We start from the raw sequence: 19,772 nt of genomic DNA, 5'->3' as shown, positions 1-19,772 counted from the left end.
TGGCAAAGATAAGGTGTGCCTCTCTTTTTGGTTAATGCTTGCTATCATAAGCATATTGCAGATTTATTTATGCATAATTGACTGAAATATCTATTTGAAATCTTTCAGTGACTATTATCATATAAAGAAGCAAATTGAGTCTGATTTTGTTGATGGTGCTAATGTGAGGTTATCAAAATCTTTTCTTGACCTGCCCAAGGTAGAGCAACAATCAAAGCTGAAAAACCATTTAAAGAAATACTGCCAGAAGGTTGGTATTGTTTTTTTAACAACTTTGTTTCATAATAAAAGTCATACTAAATCAAGATGGCATTCATAGAACTCCGTGAAGCAGGAATCTGCATGCGTGAAAATCCATTTTATGTTGACACTGTTCACAGGTAAGTTAAGATAATTGTATGTTGATTGAGTAGTAAGTTAACCTTTGCAGTATTTAGTTGATGATAGGATAATATGCCCTCATGGTGTATAATCTGCAAAACATATTTGTTAATATAAGTTCATAAATTTAATATTGTCACATTACACTTCATCTTATGTATCTATATTTATTTTATAGGGGTTTTAGATGGTACTCCATGGAAATGGCTGGAGTACTTACATATATAGGAGAAAAAATAATTCAGAATGCCTGCTTGCTGGTAGAAAAAATAGGAAAACCACTTGAACTTGATACTGATGGTATCTGGTGTGCACTTCTTGGGTCTTTTCCAAAAAAATTTTCTTCTAAAACAAAGTATGTTTTATTCATGATTTGTGTGGTTATTTATTTAAATGACTATAACCGTACTTGAAATATAATATACCTGTAATCTTTGGTTCTGCTTTCTATTTTTAAAGTACTTAGGACTGCACTAACAACAATTTCTATCTTTTCTCCTTGGTTTTGGATATGCTCACTAAAGCACATTCAAAATGGGTACCATGGAGCATATAGTCCTATTAGGAGAATCAAGATAAAAAAAAATATCTTGCTATCTCTAATCTAGTTTCCAACATGTTAATTAATTTTGGCTTTTTGTAGATTCTTGGATGGCAATAAGTTGCTGGAAAAATTAGAATGTAACGTTGTACTGCATCAGGCCAATGGCTAAATGAGAGAATTTCTCTCTCAAGATATGCCCATGTAAGCACTATAAATCCTTGGCATATTTGGAAAAGCTACAAAAGAAATAGATGATTCATTTTTACTGCTCATTGTCAGTTTAGGAATATTGACAATCTAAATTTGTTAATCAAGTCACGAGTAAAAAATCAATAAAACTTGATGCACATCGTTAACCTGTTGATTGGTTAATTGTTCTTCAAGTGGAAGTAATTTATTGAGAAGTTCTGTTTTGCAACTTTCACAATTGCATTTTGTTTTTATATGCACATGAATTTCTTTCGCAGGTACCACTTAGGAATTTTGAATTTGACTGGCTTATATTTACAGCAGATACCTTCTTCTCAAGAGCTTTGTGTGATAGTCAACAGGTTCCGATTTTAAGTTTATGTATATGAATGTTATCTGCAAACTGAAACTTAATGACTTACTGGTTCATCCATGATTGTATTGTTTGATTTTCCTCCCTGCACTTGATGAAGAGACTTGTTTTATTGATGAGGTAGGTCCATAGATATTTAACTTGTTAAAGCTTCAATGTTTTTTCATTTCACTTTTTCCGAGATTTAACATTGTGTTCTTCAGGGATCATTATGATTACTATTTAAGAAGAAACTTGTTTCCAAGTACCTCAGGCACCTATTTTTCATTCCAGAATAAGACTTTGAATGTTGACTATACTACTACATTTTTTTCTTTTGATTTTTGCGGAGTGAGGGGAGGTAGGAGGAGGATGAAGTAACTGCTATTTATGATATAATAACCAGTGGTATTTATTTTAATTTGTTAAATCTGCTATATTATCGGGGGAGCATATGCAAGGTTTAAATTTTAAGTCAACTTGTTCAACTGATGGATCCTCATTTCATTTGCCAGGGTTCAAGGGATCACTTCCTTCTTTGGTCGAAACTGATAGGTCAGTTACACTTATTATGTGCTATGTTTGTGTATGGCTAATGTTTTTTTTATTTTTGAGATTTGAATCATATACCTAAACTTTGCATGCATCAATTAAACTTTAGTACAGAGAATAAAATATATTTGAGAAGATGTGAATGATCTTCCTCTCATGCTATAGGGTAATAGTTGTAATTTAGCTTCATTGCTCAATGCTAAAAAATACGGATAAAAGTTTAATCATTCATTTAGTCCTTAAGATATAGCCTATATTATGATGCATTGCAGGACCATTTGAATTTCAAGTTGATGAATATGATGGGCTCCCTAATTTGGTGTACATAGACCATACTCATGGATTCAAGTGGGGACAATTATTATCTACATTTTATTCGCATCTTTAAAATCATAATATAGGCTTTTCATTATTTTGGTTTTATGATTGTTGGTTTTTTGTCAGTTCTTTCATTGTGACTTGAATATTTAAGTTTAAATCTCTTACTACTTTTTTTTATTCTTATGTCTTTTTATTGCATTGGTATTATAGGTCATGCAAAAAGTGTTTGCACTGTTATTGGCAGAGTTCCACAAGTTGGGTGCAACAATTGTATTTAAAATAATGTATTCTTAATTTTCTGTGATTAATGATACTACTCATTGGAAATGCTTGTAACAAGCCTTCATGTCATGGCAATCCTTCTTAGGATCTCTCACGGAGATTAGTTTATAGTCTAACTTCATGTAACATAGTTATAGATTTGTAGCATTTTTTGTTGTTTAGATTTGTAACATGATTTATTACTTTTTAAGAGAAATTTGTATATTAATATTTTGAGTTTAATAAAATATCTCATTTTGTAGTAATTAATTTCAATATATTTATATTATGTATAATAATAATAATTACTGGTATAAAAAATTGAGCTTTTAGAAAAAAAATGTAGTTCGTTGCTTCTAAGAAAATGAGTATAATATAATTAAAAAAAGTCTTAATATTTTAGCAACAATAGTAATGGAAATTAAAAGTAAATAATATTACAATTTTAGAATTATTTTTAGTGGCCATATGAATTGCTGGTAAAATGGGTTTTGGCGGCCATAGTAATGGCCGTTAAAAATGAATAACATTTCAATTTTAGAATTACTTTTGGTGGCCATATAAATTGCCAAGAAAATGACCGCTAATAATTATGTATTTTTTGCGGCCATTAAAAAGGTCTTTACCGGCAAATGTTATAATTGCCATTAAAAACTTTTAGCGGCGAAGCATAAGACGGCTAATGTCTAATTGCCGGTAAATGTATTAGCGGCTATTTTTATTGCCACTAAAAGCAAAATAAATAGCTGCTAAAAATGATTTTTCTTATAGTGATACTCTAGAAGGTGATGATGAAGATGAGAATGATGATAAAGACAATGTTGAGGGTGATAGTCATGATTATGGTAGTGATGATGGGGACCCTAGTGATGATCCTAGGCCTAGTATAGGTAATGTTTTTCTATTTATTCAAAAGTGTAATATTACTTGTATTGTAGTTTGTTAGTTAGTTGATGTATCTATTGTTAGTAATTGAATCGTATTGTAAATTATTAGTATTTTATTTGTTGGTTGATCCATTTGTTGAATTTAATTTTTACGTAGATCGTGCAGGTATAGCAACTCATTACAAGAAAAATGCTAAGTACCGTCGAACTTAGCGTTGGTTTTTGCGTTAGATACAAGGTAGCTTGGAATTCCAAAAATGTTTATTGTCGGATTTTATATTCCGACTCTGAATCTAAGGGTTATTAGTGGTGCGAAATATGATTTTGCTGGCACCAACTTTACCGGCGGTATTACCGTCAGATTTTGCCGACGGTAAAGCGCTTTAGTAAAACACTGCGTTTAGCCAATTTACCGTCGGAGTAAATTCGACGGTAAAGTTGGTTTAAAATTCAACTGCGAACCCCTCCTCCCTCAGTTGTTTGAGATCACTCTCTCTCTTCTCTCTCTCTCTCGCTTTCTCTCTCCTCTCTCTCTCTTTCTCTCTCTCTTCTCGTATTCTCTCGTCGGAGGAGGTGCTTCTGGCGTCGCTGCCACTTGCGAGAGCCTCTAATGCCGCTCAGCTGGAGTTGTCCGTCATTGTCAAAAAGCTTGGAAACGCCGTCACTACTGGTACCACCGTGCCTTTAGCATCCTGCAACCACCATCAAAGGTAATTTTTGTGTAGTGTTTTAATTTTATTAAGATTTTTATGTGAGTTTAGATTTTTTGTTAAATAGTTTATGAAATTATTGATTAAATTAGTGTAATGAAGTTTATGATTAGGATTCGGTATAGTTTTTGTACTATTTTTCAGATTTTATAGTAACTTTAGAGTTTTGTTAGGTACTTTACCAAATTATTAATTAAATTATGGTAATGATATTTGTGGTTAAGGTTTGGTTTGGGGTTTTTAGATTTTTTTGTAAGTCTAAGGTTTTGTTATGTATTTTGTTACCAAATTATAGATTAAAACAGGGTAACAAAGTTTGTGATTAGGATTTCTTATGTTAATTTAACATAAATAGAAATTATAATTAAGTTAAGCTAGGTTAAGTAGGGTGAGATTAAGAGTGCTTGACATTATTGGATGACTTTGTGTAGGTTGTTGAATTAATTTGTTTTACATTATGAGTTTAATAAGTTTTCTTTTTTATCAAGACAGTGCTATTTCTCTGAGATTAATTGGATTTTGCTTTTTTCGTATTTTGTGCATCCGTGTTTCAGGTAGATTTTCTATCTCTAACTATAATCAATTGTTTAAGTTTTATGTTGGACTTACTTTTTCTAGGATAGTATTTTAGGACGAAAGTGGGAGAAGGTCGCATAGAGGCGCCTTCTCGAAATCCTTATTTGCTAGAAAATTGTGGAGTTATGAGGGGTTGCGCACTAAAACGGTTAGGATTTAATGTGTTATTGAATTTATGTTTGTTCTAATTTATGCTTGCAGCAATTTTCACTGTAAAAATTGCTATATTTATTTTATGGATGTCTCTGAATTAAGGAAAAGTTTTGCCGACATTTGGTGTAATTTGTTTTAAAACTTGGTTAGATTGTAGAAAACGGTAACTGTATTTAGTGAAAGATTTTAATTATAGGGTATGCTCTACTGGATTTTGTAAAAAATTTAATAATTTTGTCTTATTCGTTGAATTCTAGGGTGTGTATTTCAATATGATTCCAAGTCATCATCAATGGATGTATGATAGGGATAACAGTGGATGGGGAAATTAAAACATGAATTCTTTGAGAGGGTTGATGCGTTTGTTGTGCATGTGTTCAGCATGGAACTGTTTAGGTTTAAAGGGGGTATCTAGGTGTCCGTGTAAAAAGTGTCAGCTCACTAAGTGGTTAAGACCTGCAGATATAATGCTTCACCTTTACCGTAATGGGTTCAAGGATGGATATTAAATGTGGATGGAGCACGGAGAAGTGGACGAACAGGGAGTTAATAGGTCTACCCCAAATTTGAATAGGTCAGACTATCAATTAACGAGGGTTCGGGTGGAAAGAGAACTAAACATGGAAGACATGACTTGGGAGGGTAACCAAGAGAGATACAACGAGATGGTGTTTGATGCAATAGGTGTTAAGAAATTGGAACAGGTTGAACAAGAGCGTAACCTGGAGGCAAAGATATTTTATCATCAGTTAAAATGTGCTGCGAGATTGTTGTTTGAGGGTTGCATTCATTCAGAGTTATCTGCATGTGTTAGAATGATGACTATTATGTCAGAGTCAAATCATACCCAAGAGTCTTTTGATAAGTGGGCCATCCTTTACAACGACTGGTACCTGTCGGGACCACTGGCATCCCCTGAAACCACTACAAAAAAAGAAGCTACTTTCGAAATTGGGTCTAAATTCGTTAAAAATTGATTGTTATTTAAATGGGTGTATGTTGTATTACAAGAGGTATGCAGACCTAATTGAATGCAGATTATGTAAATCACCGAGGTTCCAAGTTGAGAGAGAACAAATTGGTAAACACTAGCTAAAGAGAGTTTCAATGAAATGGAAGGTGGGCTAAACCAAAAGCAGTGTTCGCTCTAATGAAGGAAGATAGGCAAAATATTTGTAGGTGGATTAGGGGATTGAGGTTTTCTGATGGTTACGCCTCTAACTTGAGTAAGTGTACAAACGTGTCATAAGGTAGGTTTGTTGGGTTGAAGAGTCATAATTGTCACATATTCATAGAGTCTTTTCTTCCGATTGCATTTAGAAAACTTTCAACCAACATCTAGAAACCTCTCACAAAAAAAAGTGAATTCTTTAGGCAGTTATGTGCTACCAAACTTAGCATTAATGATCTCACAGTCATGTCCAAGAACATTCCCATCATACTTTATAAGCTAGAGAGGATATTTCCTCCATTCTTTCTTGACGTTATGAAACACTTAGCAGTGCACCTACCGTTCAAAGCATTACTATGTGGGCCAGTCTAATTTCGGTGGATGTACCTATTCGAGAGGATGATTGGTTCATTCAAGTGCATCATGAATATCAGGGCTCGGATTGAGGGCAGCATATGCAAAGCATTCCTAGCTAAGAAAACATCTGCATTTTGCTCATTCTATTTTCAACCTCATGTTGAGTCACATAGAACAAGGATTGCAAGGAACGATGCTGCACATTTGCATATGTTGCTTAACTGTGACTAGATTTCACCGTACCTCATGTGAGTTTTTTAAGTCCTCATAAATATTACAATCAGTAACATTATAACTTCTTGATCTAATCAAAACTTCTTTATTCTATTCTATCCTGTAGGTTATTCCAAGAGTCAAATCCTGAAACCTCATCAAACAACTTTTCACGTTGGTTCTGAGAATATGTCAGCGTGCATCTATCTAACATAACAGATTTGAAACTAGTTGCACTTAGTTGGGGCCCAATGAATAAGGGAATTAGCTACCCAATGTACACTGTTAATGGATATCTGTTCCATACCTTACAATGGTTGATTGGAAAGAAAATGGATAACACCGAAGTTTGGGTTCATGGAGTTTCAGGTGGTGGTCATTCTGATTAGTTTGATGTGTTTTACAACATAATTGAATTAGAATATTTCTGTTGCACTACGTACAGGGTGTGTGTCTTTAAATGTGAATGGTATGATCCAAGTTTGCGACAAGGAACACGAAAGCACAAGGATTATGATATCATGGAAGTTAATGTAACTAGAAAATATAGGCACTACGATCCTTTTATTCTACCTCAAAATGCACGACAGGTGTACCCTTTTCCATATCGAAGTTCATGCAAGTCTACTTAGGTGGTTGTAATTAAGATTAAGCCAAGAGGTTGCATCGAGTCTGATGATAAGATAGAGGGTCAAGAACCTTACCAGATTGATGACCCAACTCCTTCGAAAATGGTGGTTGATACCGGTGAGCCAATTACTCTTAGTTCGGCTATTACAGATAATGATATCATTGACCTTAGAATACATGACGACGCATTACCACAACAGGACGATGATCTTCAAGAAGAAGACGAGGTTGACGATAACGAAGAAGAGGAAGACGAGTTCGATGATTAGGAAACTATCTCGGAGGAAGAGGATGGTGAACCAGAGGAAGAAAATAATGAATCTGAATATGGTTAATGTAAATATAGTTCAATGATATGTATAATTCTTTACCAAACTTTGAGAAGAATGCAATATAATTAATATTGCTTAAGATATATCAATTACCATCATTCCGTATTTTTACTTTGTACGTTTGATATTTCACATCAGGTTTAAAGGATTATGTAAAGCATTGTTTCAATTATGCTATTATCAGGGTACGCAGTAAATGGATGGAAAATGATTATGTAAAAAAAAAATAAAAACTACTACCGTCAGCATCCTCGTCAAAATTTACTGACAAAATTTACCAATGGTAACAGCCAATTTTTTTAAATCTCTAAAAAAAGTCCCGTCGAATTCATCCGATGGTAAAATGGCGTGGATACTTACAGCATGGCGCCAACGTTACCGTCGGATTAATCCGACAATAACTTTCATAAGATTGTGTTATCTTACTGCATATATTCCATCGCTAATTCCGACGGAAATTAGCGTTGGACATTAAAAATTTGCCACGAATTATTTACTGACGAGGTTTATACCATTGCATTTATTCTGTCATTAAATTCGATGGTAAACAGGTTATCGACAAATTTTTTAGACAAATCCGATGTTAAATCCGACGGTATTCAACGACTTTCTTCTAGTGACTAGTGGCGCCTCAACCCCAACTGATGGAGGCAAAGGCTACAATCTTAGAGGTAATCTTCCATGTCATAGTGCAAGATGATTCACTTGTTCGCAATTTAACAAGGTCGTCAAAAAATGCAAAAATTTTTGCAAAGACATAAAGTTGCCATGAGAAAGTAGAAGTGGTATTTAGAATGTCATGTGTTGGTTAAGTATTTGTAATTGTATGTTGTACTTTGATAACAATTTGAATTTGTTTGTTGATGTAGTTTCTTAAATATTACAAATGGTATGCTATGTTGTGTGATAAATTATTTTAATTCCAAGTTGGCATCATGAACTATATCTCACATATTCTCATTGTATATTATGATAAATACTTGGATACAATTCAAAAAATATAAACATCATAGACTTCAGGAATTTTGAGTAGCACCTGCTGCAGTTAAACTCTCATGTTGTCAACATTTATTATGTTTGTGGCCCTCCACACAACATTGCCTACATCACCTTGGATCATGCATCATCACATATCTATTTCATTTAAGAAGCGAGTTATCATGGCCGATTTTTAGTCACTCGCTTAAGGAATAGACTTGGTATCAACTGAGGTCCGTGATACACAGGTCATGTTGTGGGATTTTCAGTGGCCTAAACCTAGCTCTATATACCCTTCGTACTTGATCCATCTTGTAGACCTTATGAATGTACAGTTGTCAATCCTAGCACTAATTCGCGCAACAAGTAAACACATGGCGACATGGAATCTAATATACTTGGAATTCGCCACAATCATAATGTTGCTGACGTAGATCCACTGCATACTCCACTCCATTAGGTATCTTACGTACCTCTAATACTTCATTATAGCTGTCAAAATAAATAAGCTGAATATTTTCTACCATGCCAGGGACGGATCCAGGAATCTAAAAGTGCAGGGGTCGAAAATTAAAATATTGTATAATCAAATATAATGTCATATATTTGATAATAGATATAATTATAATTAGTTTTTAATTAAACAAATTAATAAATAAATGTCAAATAAAAGAATTATCTCAGTTTTTTTAATTTTTTATAATTTTTTTATAATTTTACATCTAATAAAATATAAAATATATATTTTTAAATATTTGATTAATTAATTTACTTTATTAAATATTTATGTGACGGTGAGTTATATTTTTATATTTTATATCATTATAAAATATGACATAAAATAATATAAATTAATTGTACTAATAATTTTGTTATGTGAATTTAAAATATATTAAAATATTTTTATATAATAATAGAGGTAAAAATTAATAAAAAATAATAAAAAAGAAGCAACTAAATAAAATTAGAAAAACAACAATATTATTATAAATAATATTAAAATATTTTTTATATGATTATGAATGTTAAAATTAACTTTAAAAAATGTAAAAAAAACTCTAAATCAAATAAAAAAATATAAATAATATAAATATTTGTAGAAAAATTTGAACCCTAATAATACATAAAGAATATCAATTCTTTTTATTGTCACTACGCTATTAAGTTTTATTCTATACAATGCATCTATTATAATAATATATGAGTTTAAAATTTGTTAGGGGAGCCAAAACCACTACTTGCCTCCCCTTAGTCCGACTTCTATTTTTTATTAAAATTAAATATGAAATCATGTAATCGGGTGTGGATTAACATCTTAATTTTAAAAATTCTTATAACTCTCAAATCAGACAGTGCAATCTATATTTCCAAATCTTAAAACAAAAACTTTACTATCACAAATCGTTGGATTTGATTTGGTTATCCTTAGAAAACATCTTTAAACTACAAAAATCAAACCATTCGATTTTATTTCAAATGATCAAATTATTGGGTTCAATTTGTATTTTAAAATTAAAAAAAATTATGCATATTAGAGGATGACACCAGAGAGTGGAATATCAAAGAATAGCACACACAGTTATTCCATTTCAACCAAAAAAAAAAAAGAAAGAAAAAGCCAGGAGTTTAAACTTAAAATTTTTTTAAATTTAAAATTAAATAATTATGTTGCCATTTATGGTCTCAATTACCATAAGTTTAGATTTTTCGATCTAGCTAATAATATTATGTTAACAACTCATCTTAAAATTTAGTATATACACTAAACATTTTTAAAATGAACTCAATATGTAAATAATATTTTATTTATAAATTATTTTAAAGTTATATTTTTAAGAGACGTGAGACTTATAATAATTTAGATAAATAATTATTATAGACGAGTAATAAACTACTTATGTAAAACTGTATTTAATTTTGAAAATAGAATAAAAAAATATACTAAAAAAGACATAAATGATCGAAATATAAAAATAAACAAATGATAAAATTTGAATTTATTCTCATTTTTTTCCATACAAAAATTAGTGAAAAAATATAATAATATGATTATAAAAAATAAAAATAATGAAAAAAAATAAATGATGTCTTTTATTAGTATTTTTATATTTTTTATAAAAAAATATAAAATATATTATTTTAATATTTTAAAATATAACATCTAAATTTATATTTCATCTGTCAAATATAATTTTATAATTTTATATGTCTATATCGATGTTGATCTTGTAGGTATAAATATACACACCTAATTTACTCCCTTTCTTGTTCGAAGACACAAAATAATATGTTGTTGCTTTTGGTTTGTATAATTGTTTTTTCTTTTTTTAACAAAAAAATTCAACACAACACAATAAGTGGAACAAAAGATAAAATAAGAACCAAAATAACAAAAGAACAAAAATATTATAAATGTTACTTGTTAGTGTAGTTGTCTATATGAATTGTGAATGTAACTTTTTTCCGTTTTGCTAAAACTCTATAGAAATCAGCCTCTTCTCTTCATTTTATCAAATCTACTTTTTCAATTAAAAAGGAATAATACTTATTTTACATACTCTAAAGGTGACATAAGATAGCATTTGATTTATGTCTTTTTATCTTAAGGCAGAGACACAAAAATATAAATATTAAAGACATAAATACAAATTATTAGTGTATATATATTGTATGTAATAAAATATTAAATAAAACACAATAAAATTAAAAAAGTTTATGCTTTATAAAAACTAATAAGAGATAAAAATATAAAAATTTATCAAAAATAAATGTATAAAAAATTGATAAAGAATAAAAGTATAAATATTAATTGTGTAAAAATTAATAAAAAATAAAAATATAAAAAGTTGCAATTGTATTTTTATATCTTAATATTTTAAAAAAATATTAAATATATATATATATATATTTATATATATTTATGTATTAATATATTTATTTAAAATTTATGTTTCAATAAACAAATAATAAATTTGAATTCTTAAAATTTTTAATTTTATTTTAGAGAATAAAATATAATTTATTATTATTTATTTTATAGATGAGACTAAAAAAAATATATAAAAAAATATTTAATAATAAAAAAATTTATTTTATTTTTTAAAAAAAATGTAAAATTTAGAAGATCTAAATTTTAAATAATAGACATATACTAACGTATTTATATCACCAAAAGTTACCGAAGATAACGTGCATCTTGATTGTGATTTTGTTTTGGGTTAACTACCAAAAACGTCCTCGAATTATTCAAATGCTGACAAAAATACACCCGAATTTTACTATTACCAAAAATATCTTTAAATAATTTAAAAACACAATAAAAATACCCAACAGTAAATATATATTTTCAAAAAATGCCTTAGAGATTGAATTTTGATGCAATTTTTTGCAAGAATAATTATAAAATTGAGATATTATTATTCTTAAAATTTGGTGATTTTTCATTAAGTATATTTTTTTTTATAATTTTTTTGTTAACAACTAATAATACGTTTAAAAAATCACAAAAAAATATATACTTAACAAAAATCACCAAATTTTAAGAATAATAATATCTCATTTTTCTAATCATACTTGCAAAAAATAGCATCAAAATTCAATTTCTAATGTATTTTTTGAGAAATACATATTTAATGTTAGTTTTTTTGCAAGATTATCTAACATTAAATATGTATTTCTCAAAAAATACATTAGAGATTGAATTTTGATGCGATTTTTTGGAAGCATGATTAGAAAAATAAGATATTATTATCTTTAAAATTTGGTGATTTTTTGTTAAGTATATAATTTTTTTGTAATTTTTTTGTTAATAACCAATAATACTTTTAAAAACTCACAAAAAAATATATATTCAACAAAAAATTACCAAATTTTAAGAATAATAATATCTCATTTTTCTAATCATGCTTGCAAAAAATTGAGTCAAAATTCAATCTCTAAAGTATTTTTTAAAAATATATATTTACTGTTGGGTATTTTTGTTGTATTTTTAAATTATTTAAAGGTATTTTTGTCAATAATAAAATTTGAGTACATTTTTGTCAGCGTTTGAATAATTCGGGAACATTTTTGGTAGTTAACCCTTTTGTTTTTCTCTGGCGACAATTATTGTTCGAGTGTATAATGGCGTAACCTGGCAACAAATGTTCCTAACTGATTCCAACCCTGCAAGCTAAGACAAATAAAGTTTAGAGATCAGAGTAATTTATTATACAATAGAGAAACGTAAGCAAAAGGAATGGGGGAAGAATCCTCTCCATTATGGGATAAAGGTCCAAGATGTCCTTAAAATATTGTATAGTAAGTGGACCATATTATTATGAGAAATTGTTACTTGTTTCAGCATTATTTTGCTTATCTTATGAACAAGTATAATTATATATTCGTTTTAAATTAATAAAATAACTTTTAAATATTATAAAATTTTAAAACTATTTACTATAGACATTTATTTAAACACGCACATAATTAAACATATTATCCGATTACATGAATCAGTGTATAGTTGGAAAAACGTTTACAGAATTAATTAGGTCAAAATTGATTTTGAAATACAATACGTACTACAATTTAAAAGCGTTAGTCTGGCTATATGAACAAAAAATTGTAATAATAATTAAGTGTAATTAAAAGAGGGGAGGCAGCAGTCAGACACTCCTGACAAAGATTCAAATAGTAATGGATGGTCTAAAAAGATAGAAGTACCGATAGCAAATGAGAATGTCGTTTGACTACAGAAAAGTATTGTTGGAGGTACGAAATCGGTAATTAATTTTCAGTCGCTGCAGGAAAAGATCAAGAGGGACTGGCCTTATGTAACACAGGTAAGAGAGCTGGGGACATACAAAGCTATGATTACGTTCGATACAGTGCTTAGTGCTGAAAAGGCCTACACTTTTAGAATGAACGATTTATTAAAATTGTTTTATATGGTATGGAGATGGAATGAGACTAAGAAAAGTGAGTCTAGAAGAGTTTGGTTGGAGTGCTATGGAATTCCATTGCATGCATGGTCGAATGATACTTTTCACAGAATAGGAGAGCAATGGGGCGAAGTGGTAGAGTGCGATAAACTAACGCGATTGTGTACCTCATTCAGTGTGGGTAAAGTTCTAATTGATACGTGTGTTTTCGATATGATTAACGAATGGATGCACGTCACAATAGGGACAAGTGGATTCGACGTTCTTGTAAGAGAAGTTGGTGGAGAAGTGTATCGGGAGGAATGTTTTCGAAAGAGCAAGGAAGTGACAAGACACAGGCACATGACAAATATAGAAAAGCCGTGGCATGGAAGCTCTAGTTGCATATTGAATCATGGAGCTGAACGGAGGATGGCAGATTGGGATCAGACGGCGGTGCTGATGACAGTAGAACGTAAAAACGAGGAACAAGATAAGGACAGGATGGTAATTTCAAGCCTTGATTTGAACGAATGGAATCACAACAATTCAAATTTTTCTGAAGGAAACGGCAATTATACGGCATTAATTGACAAGGTAGATTTCCAGGGATCTTATGTTATTGATTCAGAGGAAACAGCTTCCTATAATTATGCAGATGGATTAGATTGCCAAATAAATAATGTAATTAGGCATGATATCGGGCTGGGAGTTACAAGGCCCATTAAGGGTTTAACGAAATAGGCTAGCTGTGTGAGGTAGAAGGATTGCTAGACTAGGCCTACTGCTGGATTGCCAAACCAGGTTGGGTCTGACCCGATCCCATCCTCGACCCGCCATGACCACGCGTCCCAGACACAAGATCCGGTGAAGATGGCGCCTCCAAGGCTCAGCAGCTACGATCACGATGGGAAGCGACACGAGGGGGAGCACGACCCCGGCCACCCAGAGTCAGAGGTAAGGGATCAGTTCGATGCGCCAGTTTGGGAAGGACGGAGGAAACAAGGAGCGGGTCTTGAACCTGGAAGGTTGAAGGAGACACGGCGCGAGTCGTGAAATTGGGTGGCAAAGGGCTGCGAACCACGCAGCGAGATGGAGGAGGTTGCACCGGAGGCAGAGGCTGGCGGGCTTGATGAAGGATTGACCCCCGCATTGGAAGTCATCGGTGACGAGAATGAAGGAAGATTGCTGAGGAAGGGGTCGGCCATGAATGCTGAACCTGTACATATTCAAAGAAATTCCTGTAACTTGGATGACTCGAGGAGGAAGCAACTTGGAGGAGTTACGGGGCAGGGTACTATTGGAGGCCTGATCAGGAACTGCAATATACCAGAAGCAGACTGACAGATTCGGGGATTGGAAGAGGGGGAGATCTTGCTGGATGGATTGAATCAGAACGGCAACGGACAGGAGGAAGAAAGGGAGAATAGTACAGAATCAGGTTCGGAGATGGGAGATCGTTTGGATGATGGAAGGAAACCAGATCCTGAGGAAGAGAGACTGAGTTGGGAAGAGGAAATGGCTGAGAACAAAGCGGCTTGGAAACTAGCTGTGGAATCAGGAGCGCAATGTAGTTATGAGGAGGACCTCATGGCTATTTTACAAGAGCAGAATGAAGCGATTGCTATAAAACGGCGGCAGGCTAAGCAAAAAGAAAAAGTCCAAAGAAGCCGGCCAAAAAATCGTAAACAGGTGTATAATAGTTTCGTTAAATGATTTTTAGTTCTTGGAATATACGGGGGTTGGGAGGTGCTGCAAAAATTAGTATGCTAAAGACGTTCAAAAATAAGTTTAGACTGGATATATTGAGTCTCATAGAAACAAAAAAGGAATTAATAAATAAATTTGATGTTGTGCGTATCTGAGGAAGTGACAGAACATGTTGGGAGTTTGTCAGTTCTATTGGGACTTCTGGAGGGTTATTGCTAATGTGGGATGGAGCGGCTTTTAAACTGTATAACTGCTATAAAGGGAATAGATGGTTGTGTATAGAAGGAGTTGTGGTAAAAGATAATTTTTATTGTGCTATTTGCTTAGTGTATGGACCGCATGAGAGAGCTGAGAAGGTTTCCATGTGGGAAGAATTGAGTTATATTGCAGGATTATGTCAAGTGCCATTCTGTTTTTTGGGGGATTTCAATGAAATTTTGCATTTGGAGGAAAGGAAAGGAGTGACTACATTACCAGCATCTGCGGCAGAGTTTAGGACATGGATAAATGATATGGAGTTGTTTGATTTGGCACTGAACGACCGAAGGTATACTTGGTTTAGAGGACAGTCGTGTAGTCGTATCGATAGGAGCCTAGTCTCCTTGGGGTGGCTTGATGTGTACCCGGAGACATGCCTAAGGAGTGGTCCGAGAGGTTTATCGGATCACTGCCCTTTGGTTATGAAAGACAGCAGAAGAGTTGAGGGTCCAAGACCATTCCGTAGCTTGGACTCGTGGTTCACGCATGAAGGGTTCTTGAGAATGGTGAAGGAAGAATTGAGGGAACTAGGTGATGTACAATTCTTATAGAAGATGAAAGCACTGTCAGAACCACTACGTAGATGGCATAAGCAGCATTTTGAGAATATGGTTGAGCGGATTAAGAAGCTTGAGGAAGAAATCAGGAAGGTAGACGATATGGTTAGTAGCGGACGGTATGACGAAACAACAGAGGCTAGGAGAAGGGCATTAGTGAGTTGCTGTGAAAAGTGGTATCTAAGACAGGAGATGTATTGGAAGCAAATGTCAAGATCTCGGCATGCCAATGAGATGGACCGAAACACAAGGTACATCCATAATATAGCTTCGGCGAGAAGAAGGAATAACCGGATTGAGGCATTGGTGCTTAATAGGAGGCTAGTGAGGAATCAAGCAAGAATCAAGACTGCGGTTCGAGACTTTTACAAGTGCTTGTACCACCAGGAAGCATCCCCAAAGGTGACCTTTAGGGATGGATTAGTTCATCGTTTAGAGAGGGAGGAAGCGGAAAACTTAGAGGCACTACCATCAGCAAAGGAAGTGAAGGAGGCAGTTTGGGATTGTGAATCTTCTAAGGCTTCAGGGAGTGACGGATACAACATGCATTTTATAAAAAAGTGCTGGGATGAGATTGGAACGGAATTCACTGCAGCTGTGATGGATTTCTTTCAAACAGTAAGATTGCCGGCAGAAGCTAATGTCACCTGGGTGGCGCTAGCTCCGAAATTCATTGGGGCTAAGGAGATAAAAGATCTCAGACCTATTAGTATGGTTGGGTGTGTCTATAAGGTAATCTCTAAATTGCTGACACGAAGAATGAGGAGTGTTATGCCAGGCTTAGTTGGAGAATCATAGAGTGCCTTTGTGAAGGGGAGAAAGATACATGATGGAGCGTTAATTGCATGTGAAACTGTGCAATGGTTGAAACTGAAGAAGAATGCATCAGTGATTATTAAACTTGACTTCCAAAAAGCCTATGACAGAGTCAAATGGTGCTTTGTTGATACTGTGCTGGAGAAGATGGGCTTCGGAAGAACATGGAGGGCGTGGGTTAGGGAGTGTGTTACATCGGCTTCTATCTCTATTATGGTTAATGGGTTACCATCGAAACCATTCAAAATGGAGAGAGGACTACATCAAGGCAACCCTTTATCACCGTTTTTGTTTGTTCTTGTGGTGGACGAACTCAATAGGATGATTGGAGAGGCAGTTAGAAATGGTCGGATATCTCCACTCTTAGTCGGTAGAGATAATATAGAGTTATCACACCTACAATTTTCTTATGACACTATATTATTTTGTCCGCCAGAGGAGGAGACACTGAGGAACTATCAGAGGCTTCTGAGGTGCTTCGAAATGATGTCTGACTTGAGCATTAACTTTGAGAAGTCTAACTTGATACCAGTGAACTGTAGCTCGGAGTGGGCTAATCGGATGTGCCAGCTATTAGGTTGTCAAGAGGCAGCTCTTCCGATGAGGTACCTTGGCATTAGCCTAGGAGCAAATTCGCGGTTGGTAAAAACTTGGAAGCCGGTTCTAGATAAGGTGAAAGAGAAGCTCAGCTTATAAAAAGCAAAGGTCCTTAGTAAGGCTGGTAAACTGGTACGTATTAAGTCGGTAATTAACAGCCTACCTATCTATTATCTGAGTTTGTACAAGATGCCTAATGCGGTTGTACGAAGAATTATATCCTTGCAGAGGAGGTTCTTTTGGGAGAAGGATGATGGTCGACCCGGTATGGCCCTTGTGAAGTGGGAGCTGATCCAAGCACCAAAGAAGCAAGGAGGACTGGGGGTGGGTGATGCGGTGATCAGGAATACAGCCTTACTGTTTAAATAGTGGTGGCAGTTCTCTAAGGAGGACTACCCTCTATGGAAGAAAATTGTATGCTCATGCAATAGCTTGAACCCAAGTCACTTGCTGTCAACCCAGGCATTGCCAAAGAGAGGCGGTCCGTGGAGAGACATATGTCAAGTGCAAATAAGGGAGCAACATGTCAGGCAGAAGATGATTGATGGCCTTGCTATAAAAGTAGGAGATGAAAGATCCACCAGATTTTGGGAGGATACATGGCTGCAAGTGGGAAAGCTGAAAGACTCCTTTCCGAGACTCTTCTTAATTTCAAACAAAAAAGGATCAGTAATTGGAGAGTGTGGATTTTGGGATGGGATAGAGTGGGTTTGGCACTTCTAATGGAGAAGAGAACTACGACAATGGGATAAAGATACACTGAACCAACTGCTTCATGTCTTGCAATCTGTTAGACTAATAACAGATGTGCAAGATAGAGTGGTGTGGAAATTTGATAAGGAATGCATTTATTCTACTAATTCATTTGTAAATTTTTGCAGGAAGAGACTTTGGAGGAGGAGCTTCTAACATACAAGTTCACAAAGGAGATCTGGAAAGGTCTAGTTCCACCTCGAGTGGAGTTATTTGCTTGGTTTGTATTGGTAGGGCGGGTTAATACAAAGGACCGGCTGAGTAGGCTGGGGATCCTACAACAGAATGATGTCTTGTGCGTGCTGTGTAAGAAAGATGTTGAAAATATACAACATTTATTTATTACTTGTGAGTACTCTTGGCAGGTGTGGTGTGCTTAGATCTCAGCGTTTGGACAGACGTGGGTTGTTCCTGGTACCTTGAAAGAGCTTTTCGAGAGTTGGAGATGGGTGCCGATGGGAAAAGAGAGGCGCAAGTATTGGCTACTTGGATTCTTCTCAATTATATGGATTATTTGGTTATGCCAAAATGATACCATATTTCATAGCAAGATAACAAGAATTGGCGACTGTGTGGAGCAATCATTCTCTTGTGCTACAGAGTGGGGTTGTAAATAACTCATATTGTTGATGGCTATGCCGGAGATGACAAAGGAGTTGTGTTAGCTATATTGTTATTGTCTTAATGTAATTCTGCTCCACTTGAGTGTTGAGTTCTTACTTTCAAAAAAAAAAGAATAAACTATTATTTTTATCCACAAAAAATTTAAATGCCGAGAAATTTATCCACGAAAAAAAATACAATTATATCTATAAAAAATAGATTTCGTATGATAGAATTATTCAAACATTGAAAAATTGCTTAAAAACTCTAAATTGCTTTTTTCCTAACCTTAATCTCAATATCCTTCTCTCAAATTTCAACCCACTCTTTATTCTTTTCAAGAATTTTACCACCTCTTCCAGTAACATCACCAATCCCACCGCCACCAATCATCAGCCTCACCTTCCTCCTTTTTTACTGTCACAATCATAAACAATTGAAAGCAATCAAACCACAAAAGCATTTAGATTTTTTTTTCAAAAAAAGTTATAAAAGCGAAGAGAAGCATTGCGAGAAGGCCTCTAATCCATCCAAGTTGCGCCACTACTGTCCACAATGTCCCTATTCTTTTCGGTTCTGATTTTGCATATTGGGTTTGCAGCAATGGTGTGCTGTAGTTTGATGCACAGTCATCTGCCATGGCGTTTGATGTTGTTAGTTAGAACTGATTATTGATGATTCATTCAGGAAGAGTGAGATGAAGAAGATAATGATGATGATGATGATGATGATGATGATGATGATGAGGAAGAGGATGATGATGATGATGATGATGATGAGGAGGAGGAGGAGGAGGAGGAGGAGGAGGAGGAGGGAGATCAAGTATCTTCTTCCAGAAAGATAAAACTAAAGAGGAAAGCGTTATTCGGACCTGGTGCTGATAGGGATGCAGAAGTGGAAAAGAAGAAGCAAAAGGTTTTGCCGAAGAGTAGTGGGGCTTCTTCTCGCCGGGAAAGGAGTATATTGGATT

The 19,772-nt window shown here is 33.8% G+C and overlaps 1 protein-coding gene across 1 annotated transcript; it reads left to right on the top strand.

The window, feature by feature from the left end:
• The first annotated feature begins 16,030 nt into the window (after nucleotides 1-16,030).
• LOC130934132 (uncharacterized) lies at nucleotides 16,031-18,731 on the top strand. Its single transcript, XM_057863721.1, has 5 exons — nucleotides 16,031-16,765; nucleotides 16,910-17,521; nucleotides 17,636-17,782; nucleotides 18,328-18,460; nucleotides 18,565-18,731. Exons 1-5 carry the CDS (start codon nucleotides 16,031-16,033, stop codon nucleotides 18,729-18,731), a joined length of 1,794 nt encoding a protein of 597 aa, XP_057719704.1.
• The last annotated feature ends 1,041 nt before the right edge of the window (nucleotides 18,732-19,772 follow it).

Source organism: Arachis stenosperma, chromosome 6 (assembly GCF_014773155.1).
Source record: "Arachis stenosperma cultivar V10309 chromosome 6, arast.V10309.gnm1.PFL2, whole genome shotgun sequence".
Taxonomy (NCBI): domain Eukaryota; kingdom Viridiplantae; phylum Streptophyta; class Magnoliopsida; order Fabales; family Fabaceae; genus Arachis; species Arachis stenosperma.
The sequence above is the reverse complement of the archived record's forward strand: the minus strand, read 5'-3'. Positions and strand labels throughout refer to the sequence as shown.

Coding starts and splice junctions, on each gene's coding strand:
- LOC130934132 (XM_057863721.1), top strand. CDS start 16,031: ATGAAAGCACTGTCAGAACCACTACGTAGATGGCATAAGCAGCATTTT. Junction 16,766..16,909: donor TGGTTGGGTGTGTCTATAAG/GTAATCTCTAAA, acceptor TTGAAACTGAAG/AAGAATGCATCAGTGATTAT. Junction 17,522..17,635: donor GGAAGCCGGTTCTAGATAAG/GTGAAAGAGAAG, acceptor AGTTTGTACAAG/ATGCCTAATGCGGTTGTACG.